A 12,528-nucleotide genomic window follows, 5' to 3' on the forward strand; every position below is an offset into this window, starting at 1 on the left:
ATTTTACCCTGTTATTTCTAATTTGACAGTCAGACGTCTTTAAATATCCTCATTAGCGTGCATATGCAAGGAAACATGTTATTTATATTAGTTTATTTACAATTAAATAATTCTTCGGGAATGTGGCCTAGCCTAGAAACAGCAGTAAATAATATTAATAAATAGCCTAATCCCGATCGGAAATCAAAGTACAAAACTACTGATAAAAAATACATACATACTATCTCCATCATTTCTTAAGTCAGTCATATACGTTTTCAAGAGATGAAGATGCTTTTTATTCTAGCACTATTTGGGGCAGCTGCAGCACAATACGCTCAGGGCCCTGAATGTGGCGGAAAGCAAGCATGTGTTCATCTTTTTGAATGGAAATGGAAAGACATTGCTGAAGAATGTGAAAGGTTTCTTGCACCAGCTGGGTATTGCTGTGTCCAGGTAATGGAAGTTAACGCTAGACAATAAAATGTTCTATATTCCGTTTCCTTTGTCAATGCCATAGCTTGATACACCGGCCTCAAAGGGAAAGGCAGTCTGGTCGAAGACTTTAATTGACCATACAATATTGAATAGATAACCAAATAATGTTAGGGAACTACGCAGTTAATCTAGTACCCATTTGATCTAATAAATTTATAAATCTAGTACCCTTTCTAAAGTCCAAAACCAATCAGAGGTTTACCAACCATCTTTAACACTCTTTATATTTCCGAGCTTTTCTACAGCCCAGATAGCCTCTGGCTAAAAATTCAAGATGGCAAATACACTAAAATCAAACATAAGGTCTTACATGTTTACCATCGAGGTGACACTAGCTGTGCAGCCTCAGAGACAAGGTCCGCAAATGACACAAATATCAATTTGAACATATCTTTCATAGAATCATTTTAGAAAGCCCTTCTGAAAAAAAGAAAAAAAAATTAAATGGGTTTTGATGAAAGAGAGAAACCAGAGATTTAAGAAAATAGGATCTACCCTGTATAAATAAAGGACTGTCACAACCCTTCAAAAAACTTTTACTAGTTTTTCCCTGGGAACATTTCAGATGATAGCAGCTTGCATTTTCCAAAAAAAAATTCCAAAAAAAGTAATGGGAGGCTTTATCATTCAAAATCAAAAAGCCTAAGTTACACATGTCCCCTTTTCAAAATTGCCAAAAAAGTTTTACCTTTTATTGATTTCTTTAAGGGTAAAACAATATTTTTTGAAGTTGTAAATTTTTAAAAAGGTAACCCTTAGCAAATTATTCGGTGGAAGGGGAAAGCATCACTGCATCTCCTTCTCTTATGTATGTTATGTAGGCTAATTTCCGGTCTTTTTGACTTATCGTCATTTCTTAAATCTATTTGATAGACATTTTTTTTGTTAGTTCTATTTCTGGTATATTTTAACATTTAAATCAGAGCTATTCAAAATATTCTGCAACCCTCTCACTTACACCCCTCTTAATTTTACTGAACCCTCTTAGAAAAAAACTCGAACGGAGGGTTTAACAACGCCTGCTTTTAATTTAATTGCTCTCGAAAGGAGTTTCAGAGTTTGTTCAATCTTAATCAAAGTTCTTGCATAAATCTGTCAAAAAAAATATATCCATGAATAAGGTTTAACTGCATTGCATTATGGTATGGGGACTACCGCCCTGCCCTTCTACTAAAATATGGAAAAACTGAATTTTTTCAATGAAAATACCAGAATTTTTATTTGAAAAAATAGAAATCCCAAAATCTCGCCAAGAAGAAGAACTAATAGCTTGTTCCCTTAGTTATACTTCTTATTTTGTTGCTCCTTTACTTATGTACATTTTGAATAAGGATACCTTTTATAAATCATTCGATACAGAGGTGAAACATGTATTCTGACAATTTAAAATACTTTGAGGTTTGGTAAAAAAAAGAAACAAGTATGTTCTTTAAAAGAGCACTAACCCCCTCCATAGTTTCAAAATTTCATAAAAGACTGTCCACGCAAGTTTCAACAGATTAGCATGTCGAGTTCTTTTGCGAGCGTAGAGCAGGAATGTAACCTAATATTATTGCATAGAAAAACAAGTAGGCAAGAAATCTGTATTTAATTTAAGTATTTTACTTCTTCCCAGAACTTTAACTCTAGCATAAAAAGTACGGGGCTTAAAAAAGCCAAAACCCCCCTAAGGCTAATATTTAGCTTTGTTCTCCACTTTCATGGGAAGAGCTAGAGCTTTACGAATCTTAACAGGTAACACGTTAGATAATTACCAAAAGACTATTGCTAGTAAATCATTTGACTACAATGTAAAATTTCTTACCGTGCCTTTGTTTCTGAGGCCAAACTAATATTAGAGAAAATTTTGCCTAAAAGTCTTGTCTTCGAAAACGAGATGATATGAGATTCCGAATTTAGTATTTGAAAATACCTGAAAAAATGTTAGCCATAATAGAGAAATTGCTACAAAAGGTCTGATGATTTCCGTGTACAAGTGAGTGATTAAAAGTTATTCTACATGGCCAAAAGAAACTCCGAATTGCAGAAAAATGGGCACAGCAAAAGTAGCAAGTGGTACAACACTGACTCTTGTTCTTAACTGTAAACAATGCTTATAAATCTTAAAGTACTTTTCAGATATGGAAATATGCACATGCTACTACCACTACTAACTCACTGAACCACTAACCTGCCTGAGACCATCTCAGTTACGCAAGCTGCTCCTCCACCCCAATTTATTCCATGCTTCCCTCTTTACACCCTCCCAAGAAGTTCCTATTTCCCTTAAAACTTTCCTTACGACATCATTTCACCCCATTCTCGGATGACCTGCTTTTCTTTTGGCACTAGACAGTTGTTCGACAAGAACAATCTTTGGCATTTGTCATCCTTCATCCGTATGCCCTAGCCATCTATTCCTTTCTCGCAATATAGGCTTAGAACACATATGTATGTATGTTTACACATATGCGCAAACACGTATATATGTTTCTGATAATTATACATTTCAATATTAAATGAAAAAAAAATTGCCATAAGTTGGTATAGAAGAAAAAGAATGAGAATTTTCGGCATATTGAAAACCGAAAAACAACGGCTTAATATTTATTGCCCCTATTAGGGGAAATATTGCAGCACCTGGATTCTAATTCCTTGACAAACTGCCATGTATCATTGATTTAAAATTTACTCCCTTAATAGTATTATTGACCCGGCCCAATCTTTGACATGCAGCAATATTATCAATAAGGTTAGCCGTATTATCATCATGTGAGCATCAAATAAACTTAGTCCACTCAAGTAGAGTCCCATTGTGCAGGAACTTAGTTTGTTTCAAGCAAGAAGTAGTACAGTTTTGTCTTAGGACTATAGCTATGGCAGCCAGGTGTTTCCAGTAGTCTGAACCTGTTGTTTTATTTATAGTATACGCGGCTACTATTGACCCTGAATTGCTATACTAAATCATAATTACTGCTGCAGTTGTAACTCACTAAGTTGCAAATATGTTCTTGCAACCATGATAATATATATACTATATCTGTCTCATTGCTTACCAAGTCTCGCCGAAATATCAATACCTGTATTACTTCTATGAATTTCGAGACGTACACATGTATTTTTGTCTTTGTTTTTTCTTTTGGGGGGGGGGAGAGAGGCACTTCTAAAAACATATTATCAATTGATTATCTAAAAAAAAGCCCGCAAATTTGGAAGAGTCTAGGATTTTGGGGGGCCAAGACCTACTCCAACGCAGGCTTCTTCTCTGACTAGCTTTCAAAAAAATTAATACGTACAGGCTTAGGTTTAATTTATGTCTAGTCCCTCGGTACATTAGTTGAACGATCAAAATTGTGCGCTTCAGTTCAAGATTAATCAAGTCTGTGTCTCAATCTCAGGTGTCCCCTCCGACAGAACACGTCATTTTGCCAGACGACAACTACCCATGGTGGCAAAGATATCAACCTGCTTCCCACAGATTTTACTCAAGATCAGGAACAGAGGAAGAATTCATAAACATGGTTCATCGGTGTAATGCAGTACAAGTTAGGTAACTAAAAAATTTTGATTATAAACCCCAACTCAAGTAAACTTTGTTTCCTTCCAAGGGGTATAGATATTTTTCTCTTGTGCAAATTGTATTTCTTAAATATCAAAGCATTAAAACAAAATAACATGAAATGAAGTAAAGTGCCCCTTTTAAGGGATTAATTTAGAAAAAAATTTCCACAAGATAAGTTTTTCAGAGAAAAGTAAGGAGCTCCATTAAGCCAAGAATAAGCAGAAATAAATTAAAACAATCTTCCAAGCATAAAAATACCACAGATCACTATCATTAATAAATTAAACTCAAAAAGAACAGAAATTACAACAAATAGCCGAGTCAAATTCAAAACGAGCAAAAATTAATATTAGTAGGGCTGATAACCCATATTCCTTCTCAAGATCAGAACACAATTTACGCTTTACTGAAAAAAAAACAACAAATTATCGTGGATTGTCAGTTAAATTGACATATACTGACATATCTTCGTTAAGGTTTTGATGATTGTTCATTTATGAAAGTAACAAAGGTGAAAATATTTCAAGCGTATTTTGTTTTCAGCAAAGCGCAAATTGTGTTCCGGTCTGGAGAAGGCATACGGGTTATAAGCCCTACTCATTTTAATTTTTTGCTCGTTTTGAGTTTGACTCGGCTATTTAGTGTAATTTCTGTTCATTTTGAGTTTCATTTCATTATTGATTAAATAAAAAAAACTAATTTTTGTAGCTGCAAGTAAGGAGCGACATTAAAACTTAAAACGAATAGAAGTTATTCCGTATATGAAATGGGTTGTCCCCTCCGCAATCCCTCGCTCTTTACGCTAAAGTTTGATTCTTTGCCACAATTCTACTTTTTAAAACAATTAAAAGCTTTAGCGTAAAGAGCGAGGGATTGCGGAGGGGACAACCCATTTCATATACGGAGTAATTTCTGTTCGTTTTAAGTTTTAATGTCGCTCCTTCTTTTCAGCTAAAAAAATAAGTTTTTTTTATTTAATTTCTGAATGTTTTTGAATTAATGCATGTTTGGTTTTGGCTCTCCGCACATAAATTATTAAAATGAAATTTGTATATTAATTCTTTTTTGGCTAAATGGCTTTCTCTTAGTTTTGATCAGACGATTTTGAGGAATAAGGGGTGGAGAAGGAGGCCTAGTTGCCCTCCAATTTTTCGGTTTCTTAAAAAGGCAACTAGAACTTTTAATTTTTAACGAACGTTTTTATTAGTAAAAAATATACGTAACTTAAGAATTAACTTGCGTAACAAACTTTCATAACCTTATATTTTAATTATGTATACGAGGGGGTTTGTACCCTCGTTAATACCTCGCTCTTTACACTAAATCGTAAGTTTTGTCCCAATTCTTTAAGAATGACCCCTGAATCAGAAAGGCCGTAGAATAAATAGTTGAAATTCCTAAAAATACTTTAGCATAAAGAGCGAGGTATTCATCTCCTCCTAAATACCTCGCTCTTTATGCTAAAGTATTATTAGAACCCCTCATATTCGTAATAATATCTGTTCGTTTTAAGTTTCAATGCTACTCCTTCCTTTCATTTGAAAAAAGTTTTTATGTTTATTTTTCATTGTTTTCTTATAGTATTGCTAGAAAATCTTGCGCCCTTTTCATTGAATTTTTCTTCCCCCATGACAGATTCCTCCAAGGAAAGATCCTCCAACATAGCCCCCTCTCCTCAGCCCCACCCCCAAACAAAATAAAATCCCCCTAAAAACGTCTGTACACTTCCCAATAACCATTACTATATGTAAACACTGGTCAAAGTTTGTAACTTGCAGCCCCTCCCCCAGGGATTGTGGGGAGTAAGTCATCCCCAAAGACATAGTTATTATGGTTTTTGACTATGTTGAACAAAATGGCTATCTCAAAATTTTGATCCGTTGACTTTGTAAAAAAATTAGCGTGGGAGGGGGCCTAGATGCCCTCCAATTTTTTTGGTCACTTAAAAAGGGCACTAGAGCTTTTCATTTCCTTTAGAATGAGCCCTCTTGCGACATTCTAGGACCACTTGGTCGATACGATGTCTCCTGGGAAAAAGAAAAAAAAACAAACAAAAAAACAAACAAATAAACACGCACCCGTGATTTGTCTTCTGGCAAAAAATACAAAATTCCACATTTTTGTAGATAGGAGATTTAAAAGTTTTTTATTGTTTTAAAAAGTAGAGTTGCGAGAAAGAATCAAACTTTAGCGCAAGGAGCGGGTGTCGAGGAGGAAAAGCCCCTTTCATATACGGAGTAATTTCTGTTCGTTTTAAGTTTTAATGTCGCTCCTTACTTTCATTTCAAAAAACTTGTTTTTTTTATTTAATTTCTGAAAGTTTTTGAATTAATGCGTGTCTGATTTTGGCTCTCCGTACATAAATTATTAAAATGAAATTTGCATATTAATTCTTTTTTTGGCTAAATGGCTTTCTCTTAGTTTCGATCAGACGATTTTGAGAAATAAGGGGTGGGGAAGGAGGCCTAGTTGCCCTCCAATTTTTCGGTTACTTAAAAAGGCAACTAGATATTTTAATTTTTAACAAATGTTTTTATTAGTAAAAAAATACGTAACTTATGAATTAACTTACGTAACAAACTTTTATATTCTTATATTTTTGATTATATATATGAGAGGGTTGGCCCCCTCGTTAATACCTTGCTCTTCACACTAAATCTTGTTTTGTCCCAATTCTTTAAGAATGATCCCTGAATCAGAAAGGCCGTAGAATAAATGGTTGAAATTACTTAAAAATTTTTTAGCATAAAGAGCGAAGTATTTATCTCCTCCTAAATACCTCGCTCTTTATGCTAAAGTATTTTTAGGACCCCTCATATGCGTAATAATCTCTGTTCGTTTTAAGTTTTAATGCTTCTCCTTACTTTCAATTGAAAAAAAACTTTTTCATGTTTATATTTTCATTGTTTTTTTATAGTAATGCTAGAAAGTTCTGCGCCCTTTTCATTGAATTTCTCTTCCCCCATGAAATATTCCTCCAAGGAAAGATCCTCCCATATAGCCCCCTCCCCTGAACCCCACACCCAAACCAAAAAAATCCCCCTGATAACGTCGGTACACTTCCCAGTAACTATTACTGTATGTAAACATTGGTCAAAGTTTGTAACTTGCAGCCCCTCCCCCAGGGACTGTGGGGGGTAAGTCATCCCCAAAGACATAGTTATTATGGTTTTCGACTATGCGGAACAAAATGGCTATCACAAAATTGTGATCCGTTGACTTTGGGAAAAATGAGCGTGGGAGGGGGCCTAGATGCCCTCCAATATTTTTGGTCACTTAAAAAGGGCACTAGAACTTTTTATTTCCGTTAGAATGAGCCCTCTTGTAACACTCTAGGACCACTTGGTCGATGCGATGACCCCTGGGAAAAAAAACAAATAAACACGCACCTGTGATTTGTCTTCTGGCAAAAAATACGAAACTACACATTTTTGTAGATTGGACCTTGAAATTTTTTCTATAGGGTTCTCTGATACGCTGAATGCGATGGTGGGATTGTCGTTAAGGTTCTATAACTTTTAGGGGGTTTTACCCCCTATTTTCCAAAATAAAGCAAATTTTCTCAGGCTCGTAACTTTTGATGACAAAGACTAAATTTGATGAAACTTATATATTTAAAATCAGCATAAAAATCCGATTCTTTTGATATATCTTTTAGCATCGAAATTCCGTTTTTTAGAGTTTCGTTTACTATTGAGCCGGGTCGCTCCTTACTACAGTTCGTTACCACGAACTGTTTGATTCAAGTGGTAAAAACAGAAGTAGTAATAGTAGCATCCCCGAAAGCGTCAACTTAATACCCCCAGTCATTCTCAATATTTTGCTGAGGTGTCTCATTGGCAACCGTTTAACACAATGCCTTTTGCTTTATTTTTACAGCAACATTTAGTTTTAAAGTATAATGGACCAATTGCGCGATTGGGGGAGGGGGGTTTAACATCTCTAATATCCTGAAACGTAGTTGCTGAACCATTCTATTATGTTGAACAAAAAGGCTGTCTCAAAATTTTGACTGGATGCTTTTCGGAAATGATTGGGCTTGAGAGAAGGGCTTCTTGCTCTTCAGTCTTTTGTTATTCTTAAAAAAGACACCAGACACTTGCGCTGTAATTGGAGTGCAAGGGGGAGGGTTTTCCCCTTGATATATCAAGTAAAAACATTTTAAACAAGTAAAAAACAAAGTGAAAACATTTTAAATATATTTTAGTTTTCAGTAAAGTGCAAGTTATGCCCTAGTGTTGAGAAGGCAAATGGGTTGTCGTCGGTCCTATTCATGTTAATTTTGGCTTGTTTTGATTTTGAATCGGTATGTATTATATGATTTAAGTGGACAAAATACGTTTAAATGTTTTAAATTTTTAACTTTAATAAACTAAAAATTATTAAAACTTCAAGAAATATATGTCAGTATATGTATACGAAACTGACAATCCACAGCAATTTTTTTAAAATTAAAGTGCAAAGCATGCTCTGGTCTTGAGAAGGTATGAGGGACGTCAAAGACATAATTTCCAGACATTTCAATTTCAATTACAATGAACAAAATGGCTATCTCAAAATTTTGATTAGATGTGTTCCGGGAATTGATGGGCGTGGGGGGATTGTTGCCCTTCAATCATTTTTCACTAATAAATGGCACTAGTCCTTTAAATTTTGAATCGAATGAGCCCTTTTCCAAATTCCTACGACAGAAAATGGCCGTATAAAAATTTCTATCAGCTACGTCACGGGAAAATACACGGGTTTGGGTTAATGGGGGTTATCCACCCTCCGATCACTCTGAATCTTAAAAAGGGAACTAGAACTTGATTTCCAATCCATCGAGCCTCTTCCGAAGTTTATACGATCATATTTTCTATATATATACCTTATATGCCCCAGGGCATAGCTTACCTTGCCCTGAGGGCTGTAGGAGGGAGCTTGTCATCCTCAAAGACATAATTTCCGGTCCTTTCAGTTATGTTAAACGAAATGGATTTATCAAAATTTTGATTGGATGGGCTTGGGGAAATTGTAGACAAGGGAGGGGGTTAGTTGCCCTCCAATCACTTTCGAATATTACAAAGAGCACTGGCTCTTTCAATTTTCAGTCGAATGAGCTGTTTCCGAAGTTTCTACAACAACAAATGACCATCTCAGAATTTCTATCTGATGCATTTCGATAAAATACGAGGTGTAGTGGTGGGGGGTATCCACCCTCTGATCATTCTGAATCTTATAAAGGACACTAAAACTTATGATTACAAATCCAATGGGCCCCCTCCGATGCTTATACGATTACCCTTTCCATATATAACTTTTATGCCTCCAGGGCATAACGTACAACTCTTGCCCTGAGCGCTCTGAGGGGGGGAGGGTTTGCCATAGTCAAAGACACAATTTAAAGACCTTTCAATAACGTTAAACAAAATGGATATCTCAACATTTTTATTGGATGTGTTTGGGGAAATGTTGGGCGTGGAAGGAGGGTTAGCTGTCCTACAATCATTTTTGACCATTAAGAAGGACAATGGCTCTTCCCCATCGAATAGGCTGTTTTCAAAGTTTCTTATACATCAAATTACCATCCCAAAATATTTATCAGACGCATTTCGGGAAAATACGATGGGGTGGTGTCTGACCTTTAGTAACTCTGAATCTTAAGATGGGGCTAGAGCTTCTGGTCAACAATCCAATCAGCCCCCTCCGAAGTTTATACAATCATCCCTTCTATGCATACGGTATGTGCCCCCTAGGGCATAGCTTACAACCCCTGACCTGAGGGCTTTGGGGGGAGGGGTTCCATCCTAAAAGACAGGATTTCTACACTTTTCAATTACGTTGAGTAAAATGGCTATCTAAAAATTTCGATTGGATGGGTTTGGGGAAATGGTTGGCGTAGGGAGGGGGAATAGTTGTCCTCCAATCACTTTCGACTGTTAAAAGGGCACTAGCCCTTTCAATTTCCAATCGAATGGGCTCTTTTTGAAGTTTTTAAGACAGCAAATGTCCCTCTCAAGACTTCTATCGATGCTTGTCTGGAAAATATAAGGTATGGGAAAGGGTATCCACCCTTCGATCACTCTTAATCTTAAGAAGGACACTAGAACTTTTGATTACCAACCCTTTGATCCTCCTCCTTAGTTTTTAAAGTCACCCTTTCTATATATATATCTTATACATCCCCAGGGCATAACTTACAACCCTCGCTCTGAGAGCTGTAGGGGGGTTTTAATCCTTGAATACATAATTCCCGGCCCATTCAACTACGTTGAACAAAATGGCTATCTCAAAGTTTGATTGGATGTGTTTGAGAAAATAGTGGGTGTCGGAGGGGGGTCATTTGCCCTTCAGTCTCTTTCGACTTTTAAAATGAGCACCAGCCCTTTCAATTTCGAATCGAATGAGCTCTTTTCAAAGTTTCTACGACAACAAATGGTCGTTTCAGAATACATTACGGGAAAATACGAAGGGGGATTTATCCACCCTCTAATCATACTGAGTCCTAAAAAGGGCTCTAAAAGATCTGATTTCCAATCCTATGATCCCATTCCGAAGTTTCTACGACCACCTTTTCTATATTAACTTTATATACCCCCAGGGTATAACTTACAACTCTTGCCCGGCGGGTTGTGGGGGTTCTCATCCTCAAAGACACAACTTTCAGACCTTTGAACTATGCTGAATAAAATGGCTATCTCAAAGTTTCGATTGGATGTGCTTGGGGAAATACGGGGTGTGTGGGGTCTTTGATGACACTGAGTATTAAAAAGGGCACTAGAGTATCTGATTTTCAATCCAATGAGCCCATTCCTAAGTTTTTCTGACCACCCTCTCTATACAAACCTTATAATTCCCCAGGGCATAATTTACAACCCTTGCCCTGAGGGCTGTGGGGGTTGTCATCCTCAAAGACACAACTTCCGGGCCTTTTAACTACGCTAAACAAAATGGATATCTCAAAATTTTGATTGGGTGTATTTGGGGATATAGTGTGCCTAAGAGGGCGGTAAGTTTCCCTCTAATCCCTTTCGACTATAAAAAGGGGTACTAGCCACTCCAATTAATACTGCTGCCGTTAAGGTAGGAAATGAGGTTAGCAACTGGTTTTGTATTAAATCAGGAGTTAAGCAGGGTTGTGTTCTATCCCCCTTTATATGGATCATTTTGACGGACTTCGTCTTAAGGAGCACAGGAAAGGCAATTGGAGACCATGGAATCAAATGGGGAGGAAGAACGCTCCTGGACTTAGATTATGCTGATGATTTAAGCATATTAGATGAAAGTGTGAGCAAAATGAATGAATTTTTAGAGGTTTTACGAGTTCAGGGTGCTAAAATAGGCTTGAAAATTAATGTTAAGAAGACTAAGTCACTAAGGCTAGGAATAAGTGAAGATGAACAGGTGACATTAGGTAACGAAAAGATTGATCAGGTTGGGAGCTTCAGTTACCTTGGTAGTATTATTAGTAAAGATGGTGGGAGCAGTGAAGATGTTAAAAGTAGAATAGCTAAGGCCCAGGGTGTTTTTTCACAGTTAAAAAAAGTTTGGAAGAATAGAAAGATAAGTCTACAAACCAAGATTAGAATATTGGAAGCTACAGTGATGACAGTGGTCAAATATGGCTCTGAAGCATGGGCACTCCGTAAAGCAGATGAAAATTTACTAGATGTTTTCCGGAGAAATTGCCTAAGGATTGTTCTGGGTACCCGGCTGACTGACCGTATTTCAAACAGTAGGCTGTACGAAAAGTGTGGTTCAATCCCGCTTTCTGGGGCTATAATGAAAGAAAGGTTGAGATGGCTAGGCCACGTTCTACGGATGAAGGATGACAGATTAACGAAGTGGCCAACCGTTTGGGGCTACACGGAAAGCAGGTCGTCCTTGTCTGAGTTGGGAGGATGTCATAAATATAGATTTAAAGGAAATAGGAACTTCCTGGGAGGGTGTAAAGAGGGAGGCTTTAAATAGATTAGGTTGGAGGAGGAGCGTGCGTAGCTGTGTTGGCCTCAGGCGGCTTGGTGCTGCAGTGAGTTATTAGTAGTAGTAGTAGTAGTAGTAGTAGCCACTCCAATTTGCAGTTGAAAAGGCCCTTATAAGCCCTTAATATATAAGCAGTCTAATAAGCCCTTAATGCAACAATAAATGGCCATCTCAAAATTTGTATCAGATGCATTTCAGGAAAATACGACGTGTGGAGGAGACGTTTCCACCCTTTGATCACTCCAAATCTTAAAGAGGACTCTAGAACTTTTGATTACCAATCCAATGAGCCTCTTCCGAAGTTTATGCGATGATATTTTCTATATAAACCTTAAATGCCCTCAGCGTATAACATACAACCCTTGCCCTGAAGGCTGGGGGGGGGTCTTGTTATCCTCAAAGATGAAATTTCCGGATCTTTCATCTATTTTTAATAAAATGGCAATCGTTAAAAATTGATTGGATGTGTTTGGAGGAATGGTGGGCGTGGGGGGGGGGCTAGTTGCCCACCAATCACTTTTGCCTATTAAAAAGGGCACTAACCCTTT

General features: G+C 36.9%; 1 protein-coding gene across 1 annotated transcript in view; it reads left to right on the plus strand.

The window, feature by feature from the left end:
* The first annotated feature begins 234 nt into the window (after nt 1-234).
* Nucleotides 235-12,528, plus strand: part of LOC136025196 (alpha-amylase 1-like) — a 66,927-nt gene continuing 54,633 nt past the window's right edge. Inside the window, exons 1-2 of the mRNA XM_065700996.1 lie at nt 235-435; nt 3,855-4,006. Coding sequence (XP_065557068.1) covers nt 265-435; nt 3,855-4,006 — 323 coding nt within the window. The 5' untranslated portion in view covers nt 235-264. The remainder of the gene's footprint in view (nt 436-3,854; nt 4,007-12,528) is intronic.

Source organism: Artemia franciscana, chromosome 3 (genome assembly GCF_032884065.1).
Source record: "Artemia franciscana chromosome 3, ASM3288406v1, whole genome shotgun sequence".
NCBI lineage: Eukaryota > Metazoa > Arthropoda > Branchiopoda > Anostraca > Artemiidae > Artemia > Artemia franciscana.